The sequence below is a fragment of the Syngnathus floridae genome, chromosome 11 (assembly GCF_059516105.1).
Source record: "Syngnathus floridae isolate MCC-2025c chromosome 11, RoL_Sflo_1.0, whole genome shotgun sequence".
Classification (NCBI taxonomy): Eukaryota; Metazoa; Chordata; class Actinopteri; order Syngnathiformes; family Syngnathidae; genus Syngnathus; species Syngnathus floridae.
Window position 1 is genome coordinate 3,938,035 of NC_142423.1, and position 17,698 is coordinate 3,955,732.

The 17,698-nt window shown below is 41.2% G+C and overlaps 3 protein-coding genes across 4 annotated transcripts in view; 1 reads left to right on the top strand and 2 right to left on the bottom strand.

The window, feature by feature from the left end:
- Positions 1-16,938, top strand: vstm2lb (V-set and transmembrane domain containing 2 like b). Of its 2 annotated transcripts, XM_088389443.1 has the most exons (6): positions 2-246; positions 4,640-4,806; positions 5,786-5,830; positions 5,957-6,261; positions 6,447-6,633; positions 16,082-16,938. In XM_088389443.1, the coding sequence occupies exons 1-4, from the start codon at positions 141-143 to the stop codon at positions 6,212-6,214; spliced, it is 576 nt and encodes a 191-aa protein (XP_088245569.1). In that variant the 5' UTR covers positions 2-140; the 3' UTR covers positions 6,215-6,261; positions 6,447-6,633; positions 16,082-16,938. The 2 variants fall into 2 exon arrangements, with proteins under 2 accessions (XP_088245570.1, XP_088245569.1); XM_088389444.1 differs by having other exon boundaries at positions 1-246; positions 5,957-6,633.
- tgm2b (transglutaminase 2b) lies at positions 7,152-13,731 on the bottom strand. The gene is made up of 13 exons (XM_088389442.1): positions 13,520-13,731; positions 11,449-11,628; positions 10,435-10,653; positions 10,208-10,326; positions 9,777-9,905; positions 9,524-9,704; positions 9,231-9,363; positions 9,033-9,139; positions 8,718-8,957; positions 8,374-8,649; positions 8,154-8,314; positions 7,946-8,082; positions 7,152-7,688 (listed from the first exon to the last, which is right to left on the bottom strand). Exons 1-13 carry the CDS (start codon positions 13,527-13,529, stop codon positions 7,538-7,540), a joined length of 2,043 nt encoding a protein of 680 aa, XP_088245568.1. The 5' UTR covers positions 13,530-13,731; the 3' UTR covers positions 7,152-7,537.
- The window catches only part of quob (quattro b), a 15,830-nt gene continuing 13,124 nt past the window's right edge, over positions 14,993-17,698 (bottom strand). The window contains exons 18-24 of the mRNA XM_088389440.1: positions 16,950-17,120; positions 16,560-16,737; positions 16,374-16,490; positions 15,969-16,223; positions 15,640-15,863; positions 15,525-15,570; positions 14,993-15,455 (exon numbers count right to left, since the gene is read on the bottom strand). Coding sequence (XP_088245566.1) covers positions 15,538-15,570; positions 15,640-15,863; positions 15,969-16,223; positions 16,374-16,490; positions 16,560-16,737; positions 16,950-17,120 — 978 coding nt within the window. The 3' untranslated portion in view covers positions 14,993-15,455; positions 15,525-15,537. The remainder of the gene's footprint in view (positions 15,456-15,524; positions 15,571-15,639; positions 15,864-15,968; positions 16,224-16,373; positions 16,491-16,559; positions 16,738-16,949; positions 17,121-17,698) is intronic.

A 17,698-nucleotide genomic window follows, 5' to 3' on the forward strand; every position in this document is an offset into this window, starting at 1 on the left:
CGTCCATGGGCTGAGCAGCAGAATAGTGCATAACTGTTCAGTTCCATGTCCGTGACGGCTGCAGCGCTGCGGAGCTCCTTTACCGATGATCACCACCTGATGTGACATTTCCTTCTCACTCGTCGACACATTTGGAAGCAATGAAAGGCATAGTGGGGCTTTTGCACTACGTGGGACTTTATGTGCAATTTAACGCAGCGCTCTATGGAGAACAAAATGAACTGGATAATCATTTATCTGGAAATGGTGAGTTTGAATTCTTTGCATGTAAAATATGCACTGTTCGTTGGGAGTGAGATTGTTTGATTGTGGTGTTATTCATTTCTTTAGGATTTTATTCTAAATTCTAAATTTATTGGATGATATTTAGTCACTTGATAATAGAAATAGCCCAATGTTTCAACTTTGGTCTCAGGGCCATATAAAAGTCCAAATGCATAGAGAAAAACTGCAAAAAAGGTTGATTTATTTTTTTTTTTATGAAAAATTATTCATCATTTTTTAGTTTGGCCCTTTATTAAAACCGAAATGATTGGCAGATAAAAGTTCCCCAATTTAACCTGAAATTTGAGAAATGAACAGTATTCTACGTATTTTAATCTCAAAAGCTTTAAGCAGTCAGAGAAGTGAAATTCATTGAATTTTGACCTTTAAGGTATGAAAGCACTTCTTCAATGTCGCCCTAATCACCCCCACACACAAGATGATGATGTCATGGAGTGAACTGCATGATTCACTCCAATCATACTGATGAGGCAGGATCAGGTACTAATTTGATACGGGTATCAGCACAATGTTTTTATTGAATAGTAAATAGTTGAAAAAAATGTTGTTTAAAAACTGAACTTTAAAATGAAATTGCGCTGCTAGAACATGTTTTTTATTTTAAATTTAGTAACCAATGCTTCACAGTACATGTTGCTGAGCCTTTTTTAATCACTTTGACTTCACTTTTAATGGTAACTCAGTCATTATTAATGAGTGCCCAAAGCAGCATCTCTAAATGGATTAACCGTGGTGAGCAAGTTAGAAAATCAATTAGCCAAATTTCTCCCATTGGGAGTTAATTCTAATTGGCTGTAATTGTTGAGTTCTCACTCATGTGGGGTTTCAAACAGGCCATGAAATGAGAGTGGCGGGGGGGGGGTTATCATCACAAGCTGCCACCAGGATGAAAAAAAAAAAGTAAAACTACTTCAGAAAAAAAATCTCCAAAAATCATTTCATAGGTTTCGTCAATGAATCACCAAAGCAGTGGAGCTTTCATGCAGAGCCTGAAAGCGCTGCTCTCTGGAGTGCTTGTTAGACGCAAGCCAGACCCATTTGTTTCAGATAAATGCATCCATCTGAGGACCGTTAAGCTCCCGCAGCCCAGTTTCCACTTGAGCTCAAGTAGAAATCAAATTGCCTCCCAACACGAAACACTTATTGGTCCTGTGTGAAGATTAATCAGCGGGATGAGTTGGTGAGTATCGGCGGGAGGCTGCACAAAGAACCTTCTGGTTGTTTGCTCAAACGATAGTACCAGATCTCACACTCAGTTTGTCGTCTCTCCTTGTTCTCGAGGTGGAGGTAAGTTGGTAGCATTCCTCCCGTTATCCCTTGTGAGCGCATCACTAACGCTCCCTTCGTGCCTGTAATGATCTGTCAGGCCTCAGCATGGTGTCATCTTAATTAGGATGACACTTTGCGTTGCTGTCTCACTTAATAGTGCTTGGACTGTGCTCAAACAGATTAATTGGTAGATTTGCATTTGTGAAACAATATCTGACAATGTTAAATATAAACTTAATTTAAGAAAATTCACATTTGGTAACATACTAGGTAAAATGGACGCAATGTACAAGATAGATATATATATATATATATATATATATATATATATATATATATATATATATATATATATATATATATATATACATACATACATACATACATACATACATACATACATACATACATACATACATACATACATACATACATACATACATACATACATACATACATACATGAACTATCCAGACGTACTTGGGCTCCATCTCATTTAAAGCGCATCAATTCAGGTAGAGATGAGAGCGGGTCAGTCGGCGCCGCACTCAATTGTACTTCAATTCGCATCTTTTGATGGCCGTGCACAATCTCCGACAGAGCGTGACGTTTGTATTCATCTCCCGTGAGTTCGGCCCGGGTGCGAGTTGTCAACAAGGCATGTTCTCACACACACCGGGAGGAAGTGGAAATAGCCCCTCGTTTGTTACGTCCCCGAGGATATGAAGAATTCATGCCGCGGGTTCGGATGATCCGCAGCAACAGGCAGACAGCTGCTCTCTACTCTTAGTTCATGATTTTTACCGTCCACCTTGAATGGAGGCTGAAGGGCTCACAGCATCCACTTATTTCCCCGAGGAGCTGGCTGTCTGTTTATCCCGCTGCTGAATCTGAACCTAATGCAACATTATTGACTTTCTGGCAAATTCCCACATGACTTATTTTTGTTTATCAGTATGTAATGTTGTATATTCACCCCTCTCGCCATTTGGAGCTGTGAGCAATCTTAGTACAAGGAAACTCCTGTCATTACAAGCCAGGGTGATAAAATGTTTTCATAAGAGTATTTGAATCCGCAGGGACATGAAGTGAAGTAGCAGCGCTGTATACATCAAGAAATGGATTTTTATTCGCTTTGGATGAAAATAATCAAAGCGCTTTCCATTATTCATTCATTAAATAAATAAGCTTTATTTGCACGAGTACAAGAGTGACAATTTTCGCGAGAAAGATCAATAGTAAGTAAGTCTCTTTTTACACAAGCTTCATTCAACTTTGGCTTTAGCCTTTGTTGATTTTTAAAGCCATTAGGGAAATAACACCTCCCAGGGCAAATCTGTTCACGGCTTATTTACACTCACCTTGGTGGAAGTTAGTTTTTGTTCATGTCCTGAGCTTTGGGTACACATTCCCTCTGAGTTGGCAACACAGAGTAACCCTTGATTATGCACTGTAGCTCCATCCTTGGTTGTCATGGTAACGAAAGCTCTATTATGCATTTGAGTGAGACTGAAGCAAACAATTTCAACTTGAGTGTGACAAAGGTTTGCTGCAATTGTGTTTTTTGTGTCTGTCTGGTGCATCTTTGAAAATGGTGTGGGGGGGAAGCACGGAATCTTACACACAAACGCTTCTTGTCGATGCTGATACATCCTCTTTAAGTCATCTTGAAAAAGCTCCATGGGCCAAAAAGAAGAATCGTTGCTTTGACCCCCACTCTGCCACTCACTCTTGATTTATCCAACTAATTTCCCTTCTGACCTGAAGAGAAAAAATATTTGATTTGGACTTATCCCTCTTGGGCTTGAGTCACACGTGTGAGTGTGTGTGTGTGTATTTTTCTGTTTACATTTATAGGTTCTATTCCTCTTCCTCTTTCATTTTTAATGAGTCTTCTGTGGCCAGCAAGCAACCTCTTCTCGAGTCCCCGTGGTCTCTTCGCTCTCTCAGAGTTCAATATGCAGTGCGGTGAAAAATGCCACCGAGGATCCCTTTAAAAATGCATGTTGTGGACGTGCATCATGAAACAATCATTCCTCGCTTTTGCTGGAAGAGCCTTCTGCCAAGTAAAATATATGCTCAAGAAGGTCAGTTCAGCAAGCCTCCGGCAGCTGGCTCAGTTCATTATTCGGATTTACATACTGGACTGTTTCATTTAAATTACTGCGTGTTGTTCCTTTGGTTTTGGTGCAGGGATCTTAAAGTCCGAAACAGTTGATGATATTTGTCACGAATGTCAGAGTGGTATCAAGATTTGAATCAGCAGTGTTCATCATGAACCGATATATATTGTTCCTCAGTGCAAGATTTCGTGATGGTGGTAAGCGAGGGTAGACGGACACAGAGCTGATTTGATGATTAGATTGCGATGAGCATCGACCCGGTGGAGACCTAATCGGATTGCGATCGGCGTGTTGTTGTCTGTGGACTGATTGATTCTGTGTGGCACGGAAGGTGTGCGCCAAATGTACCTGCCACGAGGGATGAAACAGTTCAGGGACATCGAGGAGAGTTTCTTTGCTTTAAATGACACAGCTAGAGGCAGTTAGGAGACAGTCGAAGATGGCTAAAAAATAAGCACTGGAAGCTTCAAGGAAAAAAAAAAAAAGAACTGCTTCAGAAGTCATGCCCACACATACACACGTTTTTGTGCAGGACTTAACTTTGCTTAACTCTTTGAGTCACATCGACATCGGTTCACCTCTAACCGCCTCGCTTCTCTTGACAAATGAGACCACTGGCAGGCCGTGAGTTGAAAATGCATCAAGGACGTGACTCTAAAAGGTCAGGTAGTTCAAATGATACAGAATTCCTTGTCAAGGCTTTCCCCATTCTCTGACTTGATTTGAAGTACGGAGATTCTTTGCAGTGCATATCACGAGCGTTCGAACTTTTGTACCGAAAAGGAAAAGACAATATTTAAAGCAGTTGATAATGCCACCAGCTACTTAGTAAGAAGACATTCTGCAGCTCATCGATAAAGCTGCCCTTCACATAGTTTCTGAAGGTGACAATTCTCTCGGGCTGGCATCCGTAAAGACATAAAGAAATTACAAGTCAATCTTTCAATGGCTCTCTCTCCCAGCTTTATTCACAGAAGTGCCCCACGACATCACGACACAGAGTGGCGAGGATGTAGAGATGGCGTGTTCCTTCCGCGGCGCAGGTTCTCCTTCTTCTCTGGAGATCCAGTGGTGGTACACCAAGGAGCACAGACACGGACCCAAGAAGCCTGCACATATCACAAATGATGTAAGCAGCAAGGCACTTTTCTATTGTTACTAATTGCAAAAGAGATTTTTGGGCATATTTGTTTTTCATGCAAGTCTCCACTGTTTTGTTAATGGATGCTCTCAAGGATGACCAAGATTTATATGGACCATGTAATGTGTGTACGTTTTTCTTTGAGGGCCAATAGATGATGGATGTTTCCAATTTGAACACTAATGACGGTACGGACGTTGCTATATTTTGTAGGACTGTAAGAATGAATTAAAAGAACAAGAGGGGCATTAAATGGCGTCAATAATCAAAAGAGGACCTCATGGGTTCACTTTGCCAAGCATTAGGTTTGCTCAGTCTGCAGTTTTGGAGAGATTCGTTGATTTATGAATGCAGAATTGGTCACTGTACCAAGATATTATCGACCATAAATCCCACGGAACAGAAATGAGTGGATAATTACTAATTGACTCCAGCCAGCACTGGAGGAACAGGTTGACTCCCTCCCCGAATGGGGCCACTTACACTCTCCTGCGGAGCCTGCAGACACCGTAATTGGCACTGAAAAATAAATAGATTTTGAAAACGTCTACGCCATGCATAATTCATACCAATGCCCAAAAGAAATGCATCTGTGCAAGTGCGCACGCATATTTTGTAGAACTCGGAGATGGGTGGCTCTTGGGAAACCTTGTGCAATATAGGCAAATATATGGGATGAGGAAAAATCATACATAAAGATCAGATTGCATAAAAAATAGCAATTTAAGGAGGAAAAACAACATGAAGAATAGTGATGAGGGATTCAGGATTTTTTTTTTTTTTGAGTCTAGCCAAAAGATTGGCTCTTTTGACTCCCAAACAGCTCTTTGAGTTTTATGGGATGACAAAAAATGTCAAATTATACATACAAATGTTATCTAATCACTTCTTTGCAGACTCTGCCTTTGTATCGTCAATGAAGTTGAAATGTTTCTGACGTTTTCTGACATTTTATATTTCTGTGCAGGTTGTTCCTCTGGAGGAGACGTTGAAAGACGCCACTAAAATTAGCGTAAGTACAAAGACACGTTTCTGCTTTTCAGTTGAGCTCCACACTGAAAGATGAGACTCCTCCATTTTGCATCATTTGCCTTCACTCATCAGTAAAAACAAGTCAGTAAGTCCGCTTGCCTCTTAGGTGGTGAAAGTAGCCGGCAGCAACATTTCACACAAGCTACGCCTGTCCAGCGTCAAGCCGTCGGACGAGGGCACCTACGAGTGTCGCGTCATTGACTTCAGCGGCTCTGTGGCACAGCGCCATCACGTTCGGGCCTACCTCCACGTGGAGCCTCGCCAGAGCTCCGACGTCCACGGATCACGCCGTCGCTCGGACCAGCGGGGCAGCCAGCACAGGAGAGAGAAAGACGAAAAGGAGTTGGGGTCACAACACGACTGACTGACGACAAAGTCTGTTTCTTAGCGTGCATGTTCGTGATTAAGAAGGTGATCATTCTCATCGTCCGCATCATTTTTATTGTTACCGCCTTCCATTTTTTTGCTTTGTTTTAAATATGAAATGGATGTACTTTTTATGAGTCGAACCTCTGCAGCTGTTTTTCTTTTTGTAAACAGGTAATCATTACTAGCACTGATTTATTTTTTTATGTGTTGCTAATCTCCATTTTCAGGAATGTACAATTAATTCCCAATTGAAAGGAAACAACCATCTGTTTTCCCTGCCACTTGGCCTCATTCGATTTGTGGCTGGACTGGAACTTTAATGAACTTGGCATGTTTTTGTAATGTTGGAGGAAGTTGACGTTAAGGAGGCTAAGCGATAAACTTTATGGAAAATGGATCTTTGAACGGGCAAATGTAAGTAAAATATTTATTATCACGTCTAATAGTGGCTTCAAGACCTTTTGAGAAATGTTTAGCGTTTTTGTTTAGAATGTTTTTAGTTTTAAATGTATGCCTTCAACAACAATATTGGCTGTCTTGTAATTGCTATTCTCATTTCGTATCATTTTATCCACTACGATCCAGTAAAATAGTTTGTGTACCTTCATGCCTACTATGTTGCAGGTCTTTCTCAACATATTTTACACTTTCTGTTTCTTTTAGAATTTAACTAGTATGTCCACATAAATCTTTATTTACGCACTTTTGGTGTTAAATACTCCCAAAAACTTTAAGGTGTCTTGTATTTTCAAGAATAATTTTTGACTGTGGGCAGTAGAGAGCAGTGTTGTCCCATAACACAAGTAAAACAATATGGAATACAGTCAGTCTTTATTTGTGATGTCATAACAGCTCCCACAGATGGTAACATAGGATGAAAACTAGAAGAAGAAAAAAATTAGTAGTGTGACATAAGAAAGAGTCTGGCAACATACAGTCCACAAATTTATTATATCATTCAAACACAAGGCATGAACCAAGGGGGAGAAAAAAAAATCATTCCATTTGTTTTGAAATTCGAATGTGGAAGTCAGTTCTATGTAAATTGCACTCTTAATTCATTCTTAGTTGCCTTAAATGTTTGTGCCAATAAAAACATTGACACACACACTTATTGACAATGATAAAAACATTATTCCAAATGTCTCTTTAGTCTTCAAATTTATATTTGGAAGAAATACCTGTTTAAAATCATGTGCCGTTTTACATACAAAAATATAAACACTCATTACACTACATGAAAACTTTATAGGGTTACATTTTACATATGATAAAAATTAAAGTGACACCTTCATAGTGCTTCTGTCTCGTAACGTGATTACTTTCCAATGATGACGTTTTTGTAGCCCTTGACGTGACACAACTTGCTGCTGTCGAAATCCACCACCAGCTTTCTCAGTCCGCTGTGGGTGGGAGTGAAGTACATTTTCACCTTGGCGTCTTCCCCAGGTCCCACCGAAAAGCTCAGCCTGCGGGTCAAAGTAAATATTAGTGCCAAGCAATCTCACAAGCCTCCGGTGAACTAAATATTTACATGACTAATCAGCATTTATATTCTAATTATGGCAGCGTTATCTTTTTGAACTGACAAAACCTGTGTTTACCTCCAGTATAGATTAAGATCAAAGTTATTTATTTTTCCCAGTGTTGGAAAGCAATGACATACAATTTGATAAAGCCAGCTCCCGGAAAATAGACATCAGACATGCTGACAGAGATAGCCAACCTCTCCGAGATGACACTTCCTCCAGTCAGGTTAGCCCCCTCCATGCTGAAGCAGCAATTCTCCAAAGGCTCCGGCAAAGGATTTTTTAGCGTGATCTCGGCCGCCAATTTGCGATTCTCCTTGGGTTCACCCAAAATCTGCAAAAGACACAATTAGCATCATTTTGAGTGCAATCAAAATACACGCTTCTCTCATCACTAACACTCACTCGGACTTGAATTTCAGGATTGTCCAGCACAATGTTTCTCACTGCCAGCGTGGCTTCCCGAGTGGCGTAGTCAAACACGAGAGCTGCCAGACGGATCATGTTATCTTCAGTGAGCTGCCCACCATATTTGGAGTAGTTGAGCCTGAGTTGAACCTTCCTGGCTGGAAGAAAATAATACATGAGTTGTGTCATTTGATGACGATTCCGACGGCTCGCTCACCTCCTCCAGGTGACAGCTCAACATTGAGTAAATCTTTGAAGCCGCAGTTTCCTCCCTGATTGCCGTTATAGGACACGGCACAGGATCCAAAGAGCAGGCGGCACTTTTTGTCGCTCTGTGTGTTGTTGCTAACCAAAGCAAAGACGTCAAAGTCGCAGCCCTTTTTCATCTCGGGGGACACTTTGATAGTCACGTTCAGGCCTTGGTTGTCCTTCTGCTGGAGAAGTTTATTTTGGTGGTTGGCTTTCTTGAAGGCCTCGCGCTCTTCATCAGAACCTGAGCACAGATTTATTTTTTATTTTTTTCTTCCCAATGAATGAACTTCACCCATGCCGCCTGCTTACCTTCGGGATGCTTGTACAGATGAGTGATGTCTTCTCTGTGGTCGCTGCCAATGCTTTTGGTGCTGATCTTCTTCCCCACCAGTTGGGTCGAGGTGACTTTCGATGTGCTGCCGTCTTTTTTCTTCATGGTGGTGATGACGTCAGCGTTGACTTCGGCAAAGACAAAGGGAGCGTCGTACTTGTACATGAGCTCACCATCCTTAATGGCCCTGACAGGGATGGGCCCACAACGAAACACCCCTGAGGAAAAGAAGGTGTGTGATGCGACGTGATCCACCATAATTCGGAGATGTGGTCATCAAAAGTGTTGGTTACCGTCACTTTTTTCTTGAGGTGTGGGGTCACTGGCTTGCCAGCCGTTATAAGCGGAACTAGTTAAGTCTGGTCGGGTCATCCAGCTCTCCACCCAGCAGTGATAGTTCCTATAGATCCCCGCACGATAAACAATACACAATCAGAGACCTCTCAACTAAAGTTGCTTCTAGACTTCAATGTTTTATAATAAATAGATACCAGATCATTTCTCTGGATGGAATGATTTCCCCATTCTCGTTGATGTAGCGTTCGATCACCAGGTTGCTGTTAACGTCATGCGCTGAGTAATAGTTGGTGACCACTCTGCAGGGGATGCCAAGAGCTCGGGAAACTACAGTGTGATACATGTGGTTATTGCAATACTTTACAAAAAAAAAATGTTGCACATCATAGTATCACACATGTACACATATCAGCATTGTCTCCGTGTAAGGCAAAGTGTGTTTCATCGCGATAGATTGCCACATTCTATATACAAAGTCCTATCTTACTTGAGCAGGCAACAGCAGCAAACACCCAGCACTGTCCGAAACGAACAGGCTGACAACTTTGTGTGTCCCAGCAACGCAGAATCTCCACACTGCCCTTCCAGAACATGGGGCTCACCCCTCCGTCAAATTTGTTTGTCCAGTTTCCCTGCAAAACCCCTTTGTCTTCATCATTGAAATTCACCTGTAAGCCAAAAAGGAGTGTCAACCTGCAGCTTAAAATAAAATAAAATAAAAATAATGTCAGTCAACTCACCATGGCACTGAGAACTCTGGACACATAGATGGGATTTCTCCTGCCTGAGCAGTCTTTGCCTGGATTACGTAGATATTTGGGATTCATATCCAAAACCCTCAAACACACATCCAGGATTCCACTTTCAAACTGTGCATCAAAAGAAACAAAGTTATTGCCGCCTTTTATCTGCAGAACATATGTGAGAAACATGTTTTGGAAACAGGTGCGGCGAAAGCACATAAAGCTTCAGTAATCACATGCTGGCGATGCCAAGAGAAACTGGAAACAAAAGCAATCCTCCTCTGCCTCCTGTCCGATTGCATAATACTCTGGACATTGCAGGTGTTACTCTGAAGTCTTACAAATGTGTGATTCTGAAGAGCGTTGGCTCTCAACAACCCCATGCATGTGTGGAGTGAGTCTGGCTACTTCAATGTTGATGTTGGTACCTGGCCAAAGTTCCATGGAGTCGCTATTGGATATTTGGCATCGCCCTGAAAGATGATCCCATCCTGGGACAAGACATATTCTTCCAAACCCTCCTTATTGTCCAGATATACAGCATCTCCTGTTGCCAAGAAACGACCTTTATTCTAGATAATGCTGCTCACTCATTTAGCTTATTTTGTCTCAATCAATTCATATGTTCTTCAAGAACCAGGTTGAGTTGATCCACCTGAACACCAGGGGTTAAACAACAGGATGAAGTCAATCCGTGCAGAGTGTCCCAAGCTCAGGCTGTAACGTCCAATGGGTGCATCGGGGGCAGCGCAGAGGGACAGCGCCACTCTGTCTCCGGGGGGGCTGACGACCGCCGCACTCCAGCGCGACGTGTCGACGTTGGCGGAAAGACCAAACGAAGCCCGGGTGCCGTATTGTTCAGAAGGCTGCGGACCTGCAAAAGTAATTATGGTTGAAGAAAAGTGAAATATTTGAGTCTGGCTAACAAAACTCAAGGGAGGATTTTCAAACTGCCCTTACTGTAAATTTCTTAATGTAAACCAACAGTGAAATAACACATAATGACGATGACCCCGATGATTTGAAAATCATGTGGCCTTAAATGGCTAATTTTGCTGTTCTGGTAAGTTACATAAGCCTCCGTCTGGGTCACGCTCCGCTTCCTTCACATCTTTCACCGCCTAGGAAACCAAGAGGGTCATGGAATCAAAGATCCTCCTTGAACCCATGAAAATATGCTCAATGTGATATCATAGACATGGTTATCAGGCAATACACACATCTCCTGTTGGCAAGCGGCACTTCCTGACCATTTGTTGGCAAGAAGTCTTATCACGGTAGGCGGGAGACAATGACTAAATGTTAGATGACAGGCAGAAGTTGATGAATGAAATATATTGCCCCAGTAGGAGAAAGGAATGAAAAACATCTTCACTAAATGACACGACAGTACCCCCCCTCTAAAAAATAAATACACGTCTGAGGGTTTCCTTTCCCCATCAATCAACACCACATCTCATTTCCTCTTTTCCATGTCTGAAATGACAATAGGCTAAAAAACTTGCTTCAGCATGAAACGGGTCGGTAATGTGTCCTGAATTCCATTAACATCCGAACAGGACGCAACCACAATGGATTCTCCTTTCCACCTTTGAAACTTGGAACATGTTCCAGTCAGAGAGCCCTCTCAGAACCCTGACAAAGAAAGAATTGATAAAATTTGGATCACCTGTCTCAGCAACGCATTGCAGAGTGCTAAGTCTTGGTTGGTAGCTTCCCGAACGAAGATACAAGCTGATGGTGAAGGGTTGACCCCGCCTCACAATCAGCCGGTCTACCCCGTTGAGGTCAGTGTAATGGTCTGTGTTGTTGAAGTCACATTCCAAGTTGCAGCGATCGATGTCTAGAGCTAAAAAAGAAAAGGAACAGTTTCAAGTGAGTTGCATTGCATTCCGGATGACAAACTTTTTCATGAGACCTCATTCGATGTTTTACCAGGTAAGCCAATTGAGAACATTTTCTCATCTATAATGGCGACCTATTGCATGACAAGTATGCCATTAAGAATTTGTAGATAAAAGGTGTGTTAGTTTTAGTAGTTCGGGACTTTCCTCATCATTTCTCGATTCCGTTTATGATGATAACAGTGAACTGCAGGACTCTTTCGTAAACCAAGGTGGAAATATTTACTTCCACCACACTCACAGTAGAGCCGCTCCTTCTCTCCAGGGTGAGCCATGACTAGAAGACAGTCCCACCCTTTGACTTCCTCTCCATGCAATTTCTATTTAACGCTTTGCTTGTTGGCCTCCTGCCAAAAGCGGCCAATTCATGACATGTCCAAAGGTTAACAACCCTTCCGTCCATTTTGTATTAGCGGCTGCACACAAACACGAGTCTGCGATGTCACGGTCAGGCGAGACCAAAGTAAACACAGACGAAGCCTCGAAGGCGTCCTGCTGATTTATATGAAGCCAAAGGCAATCCAATCTGAGCAGTGTTCTACACGCACGACTTTGGTTTGTTCCTTAATTGAACAGATGTCAGTTGAACAACTGCAGCAAATTCCTGAAAGATGCCAACATGATTTAGCTCGGGAGAAATGCGGATCGGCTTAGCACAACTTTTGCTCATTTCATTTCATTTGATCTGCGTGCAAGAAACAAAAGTATTTGTAAAGTGATAAACCACATTTGCAAGTCCGTCATCCAACACATCCATTTTAATACATTCTTCTGAATTTTAAAATCCACTCACACATTGAAGCCAATTCCAAGCGGATTAGAATGTGGAAACAATTACAAAGCTGAATATCACATGCACACATTTGACCATGCCTGTGTTTAAATCCAAAACAGTTGTCTTAATTCCCTCTCTGGGGATCAATTGAGATGAAAACCAGTACATCAAATTTACTTGCACATATACAACAAACAATCCAGCCTGGACGGAACACTCCCACACTCTTGCGATTATCGAGCTACTTGCATCAAAAAGTGCAGCGGAGGCCTAAGTTTACCTTATAAGGCCAAAAGACAACAATCATGTGCCTGTAGCTTTTCTGTGAAAACACAACATTGACTTTGGGAAATGTACATGCAAAAATGTGGATGAGACATTTTCTATGGATGCTTTGTGGAAATTCCCGAAGCTGAAAAGCAGGCGACATTGTACTAAAGATAGAAGTGTAACATTGAAACGTGTTGTTTTAGCCTGAAGCGATTGAAAAGGCAGCGTACATAAACCGTTTTAAAATTCTTGGTAAAACTTTGTACTTAATTGACTTTTAAAAATATTCTGACTATAATCTTATCGATACTATTGCGACATTTTAATTGTAATATTACACCTTGTAACATAAAAACGGACTTATTATGGAATCTTATTTTTAATTGCAACATTATGAGTACTTGCTCCTGTTGAAAACATGCATCTATTTTAAGCACAATAATCTAAAGATAGACGATGCTAATTGTCCAGAATGACAATAAAGGTCATCTGCTCATTTGACTGATTTCTCTTGAGAGTTGTTGGAATTCCTCCCAGGGGTAAATACTTCATCGAGTCGATGAGAGGAACTAAGCCGCAGCTGCTCAGATTCTATAAGTGGTCCAGTTTCAAAAGGTTCAGTGATTTATTGTTATTATTTTTAACATGCATACTGTACATGCTTAAGAAGTGTGATGGGGGTGCAGAAAAAGTTCCAGTGAAATCACACATAAAAGACATAAAGAATTCCATTTTCATGCTGGATAAAAAAACCAAAAAAACTGGCATTAATCTAAGCAAGTATGACTTACCTTGAGCCATGTTTTTGGAGTGGAAATGTCACCCGTGGAGCACCTGAATGGAAAATGTGTATTTGCTGTTATCTGCATGTTATTTGTACTCTTCCTCCACCCCATGCCAGAGTGCTGTGTGGGCGTGATGCGACCCTCCCCTCTAAAAGTTCTGAGGGGGGGGAGTCATTCCCACAGTCAATTCACATTTAGGTTAGAGTGGAACTTCCCAGCACTCAAGAAGCATGCTTCTCTTGCATTGGCTTCCCGGTGGCCACACAAGGCAGACTTGATTCAACAGTGATGTCACGATGGCTTTCAAGACGCACTAACAGGATGTAAAATCACGACCGTGCATGTACGACACACCGGGTTACTCAATGCTCAAGTCAATGACGGCCTTCATTGCACCATTTAATTGGAAAATATTACTCAGCAATCTATTTGCACGGCATGGCTCAAATGGACGCCATTGACAAACACATACTGGGTCAGTTTTCTGCGCTGACTTTGGCACACATTCCAAAAAAAAAAGACTCCAATTTAAATGGGTTTGTTTGGGCTGTATGTACCCACAAATTCAAAACTGGGTGAACATTTGATAACAATAAAACAATAGGTATCATTTTCAATGTTAAATATCCTCTTTGTAGTGTATTCCAAAGAATATATTTTGCAAATCATTGCATTCTCACTTTATTTACATTTTACACAATGTCCCAACTTCATTGGGATTTGTAGAAAAGAAACTGACATGATAATTATACACTTGAATCAAACTGTTATTATGAAAGAAGACTAGAGTTGTCGTTCTCCTCCCCTTTTCTCCTCCTTGGTTAAAATTGAAAGCGACCAGCTGTACACCATTACCTCAACCCCACCTCACAAGCACCAGCAAGGTAAGTTTGGAGGAACTCAAAACCTTTCACAGTTTAAAGCTTTGATTTGATATATTTTACCCCCCCCAAAATTTTGATTGAAAGTTCCCAATGCACCTTTATGGAAACTCTTAAGAGATGAGACAATGCAGCCGTATGTTTGAAGGCACTCTGGGTAGACTTGTAACGCACGAGCGTTGGCTCCATGCTCGGCATTACATCACACCATGAGTGAAAGCAAAGCCAGACGGCCTCTGTCCAAACCCGCACGGTGGAAATGACTGCAGGCCTTTGCCAAGGTCGGTTTGGCAAATGATTTGTGCTTCTTCCCTCCACAACGTTCACATTTTCAATATTTATAAAATAGCCATGAAGAAAGATCAATAGAAGGGAAATACTATCTTTTATCTTGTCCCAAAAGTAATCAAGCTTGATTTGTTTTTGATTGTGGTTACACTAAATGTCGGATTATGAGGATTGTTGCGGATGTGCAAAAAAAACCCCCCAAAACAATTATAATAGCTACAAAACAGGAGTACATGTGTAGTTCTGCTTCTTAAATGATGAAATAAAAATTGTAAACCTTATACTGAACATTAAAAGGCTAGTCTGGATGTACTTTTTGAATTTGATTTATTATTAGAAAAATATGAGTTGCAAATAAAAATATCGTAAAACACAAACAAACCACTGACAAATAGGAAGGCAACATTAGTGTTGTAAATACATAAAGCTGGATATGTATGTACAGAAAGCTGCAGGTTATAAAATAAATCTTGATATGTTTTTGTAATCGTACCCTCAAACTGTTATTTAGAGTGTCTGCATTATTATTCAACTGCATCCTTCCACAGTTGTTTAGTTTGCTGAGAATAAACAAAAACTGAAATATCGCTATGATCCTGTTAACATGTGTGTTACCTTCAATCAATATAAAGCTGTGTCACTTTTTATAATTTATCAATGCTGATTAGATGTTTTGTCTAAAGTGAGATTAGAAACCAGGTTGACACAATATTGTACAATGCCTGCTCATGTCCTGCTACTAAATAATCTTGGCTCTCTCGAGTACTCTCAGTCTGAAAAAAAAAGAAAAATTGAGTGAGTGAATCAGAAGAGCAAATTGTAAACATCTAATGTCACTTTACCTCATGTGATAGCTCACACCTCAGTGAACTTGCCAACACTTGAATTCTGCAACAAAGAGTATTTTCGATTATTGTAAATACATTTAAAAAATATTGCAAGGCTTTGGTGCTACACCTTAGCACAAAGCACGTTCTTGGCCTGAAGGACGACTGCTGCTTGGCTTTGTTCAGAGGCTTCGCAAGCTCCCGTTGGGATGGAGCTCGCCGCCTCCCTGACAGCGATGGTGGAGGTGAAGACTGAAGATGTGTCCTCAGTCTCCCTTTCCAGAGCAGAGCGGTAACTGTGAGCGGAGCAGCTGAGGCCGCTCACACTTTCTCCGGAAGACTCTGAGCTGTCCACTGCACAAAGACAATCCAAAAGTCATCACATTCCATTCCGTTGTATTTAAAAGCAAAAACTCACTGCCCAAATTTTTGCACCAAATCGTTGAAATTGACTCTTACACAGTAAGTTGTGACTCCCACTCTCACGGTCGACGTCATCCTCCTCTAGAACCCCCGCTGGTGATACGTATCCATCCAAGCCACTTATTAACATCTTCCGCTTTGGCCCACAGAAATATGTCGCCGGGGACAAGGAGCCCCGTCCCGAGGAAGAAGACGAGGACGAAGTACTCCGTGAAGCAGCAGATTTTGGCCGTGCCCCGGTAAGACCGTTGTGTGGCCCATATGCACCACCATGGGCCAGCATCTTGTTTTCTAAAAGAGAGCAGCATAAACACAAATTTTGAGGATAAATTAAAAAAAATTATCTCCATTGGGGCATTATTTGGAATGTATGAGGAAGCCAGAAAAGTAAACTTGCAACCTCATAACTGCTCATATTAGAATTAAAAAATATTGCTTTACCTCTTGCCATCAGCCCGCAGTCAACAGCTCTGTCACTGATAGCTGCCTCACTGGGTTGGATGTCCATAAAGGGTTTGTTTCCAATTCCCATAAAGACTCGCTCTTGCATACGGATCTCTGATGGACACATGGAAGAAATAATAAGTCATGTGTGCGTGCCCACGTTTGTAACAATCACTTTTGTACCTCGGTTGTGTAGTGCCTGATCCCAGAGGATCCGTTCCAGGTCTTTAGTCCAAGCCTCCTTCAATTCCCGGCTAAATGCTTGCAGTGTGTACGTGTCTTGGGTTTTCCGTTTTCTGAACCAAATTTCAAAGCAAAGACCGGTGTCGCCGGTGTTTTGGGTCATGCCGACGTCTGATGTCTGAAAACAAACACCACAGTCATGATTATTGATTATTTGGGCTAGACTGGACCTGTGAGATTTGCCTTTATTTTATGCTTATTAAAATGTGAACATGTGTGTGACATGGTGGTTGGTTGACATTGGTCAAAACTTTGCAACAAGTAGAGCAATTTTGTATATGTATTATGGCACCTAAATTAAAAAAAAAATACATTGGTGTGTATGTGTACCTTGAATGACTGTTTGTAGACATACGTATCATTCCCCACGTCGGTCTTCCTGGTTTTGCTAAAGAGGATAAGTTCTTGAAAAAGGAAAATATGACGGGAGCATTTTTTCTTCCTAAATGTTACAAAGAACTCGTCCTGGCGAATTAACTGCCCTTGCTCCTTGAGATTAACCTGCAGGGCATAAAGAGAATGATACCAAACCTCAATCAAGATGGAATGTCATATTTTTGCATCTTTTGTAACAGAGATCATTTATTCATAAAACAGATGGAATGTTTCTTATAAAAAAAATGACTTGCGATGGGCTACGGATTTGACTGCCTTGCAGACAGCACCTTAGATTCATTCCGCAGAGCAGATGGAAGAAATATTAGCATTTGAAACTCCCATCCAAGATGAATGAAGATTGATCATACTAAATTAAAGAAGCCACATTTCCGCCTCCGCTTGTCAGTTAAGTTTCCATTGTTATTTGTCATCTGCGCTTCTCTGCAGCATTTCTAAATTGCATCATAAGTAAATGTAGACACACACTTCTAAAAATTCTGCTCAAATTAACTTTAATTATACTGTATTTTGAAGAATTAATTTTATTCATCCATGACACCGGTCACGTTATTGATGATAATTGACATTTCTTGACCCCTGCTCTAATAAACCCACAAATGTGAGTTAGCTGACAACCGCTCCAGGTGGTACTCCACCTGAATATGATTTTCATCTCTGGTCCTGACCTATAAAGAGAAATT

Bases quoted from the DNA above. Each gene is read 5' to 3' on its own strand.
- vstm2lb (XM_088389444.1), top strand. From the start codon at position 141: ATGAAAGGCATAGTGGGGCTTTTGCACTACGTGGGACTTTATGTGCAA. The intron at 247-4,639 runs GTGAGTTTGAAT...TCTCTCTCCCAG, and splicing joins TAATCATTTATCTGGAAATG to CTTTATTCACAGAAGTGCCC. The intron at 5,831-5,956 runs GTAAGTACAAAG...CTTGCCTCTTAG, and splicing joins AAGACGCCACTAAAATTAGC to GTGGTGAAAGTAGCCGGCAG.
- tgm2b (XM_088389442.1), bottom strand. The intron at 9,705-9,776 runs GTGAGTTGACTG...TTTGGCTTACAG, and splicing joins CCAGAGTTCTCAGTGCCATG to GTGAATTTCAATGATGAAGA. The intron at 8,315-8,373 runs GTGAGCGAGCCG...ATTTTCTTCCAG, and splicing joins TGAGCTGTCACCTGGAGGAG to CCAGGAAGGTTCAACTCAGG.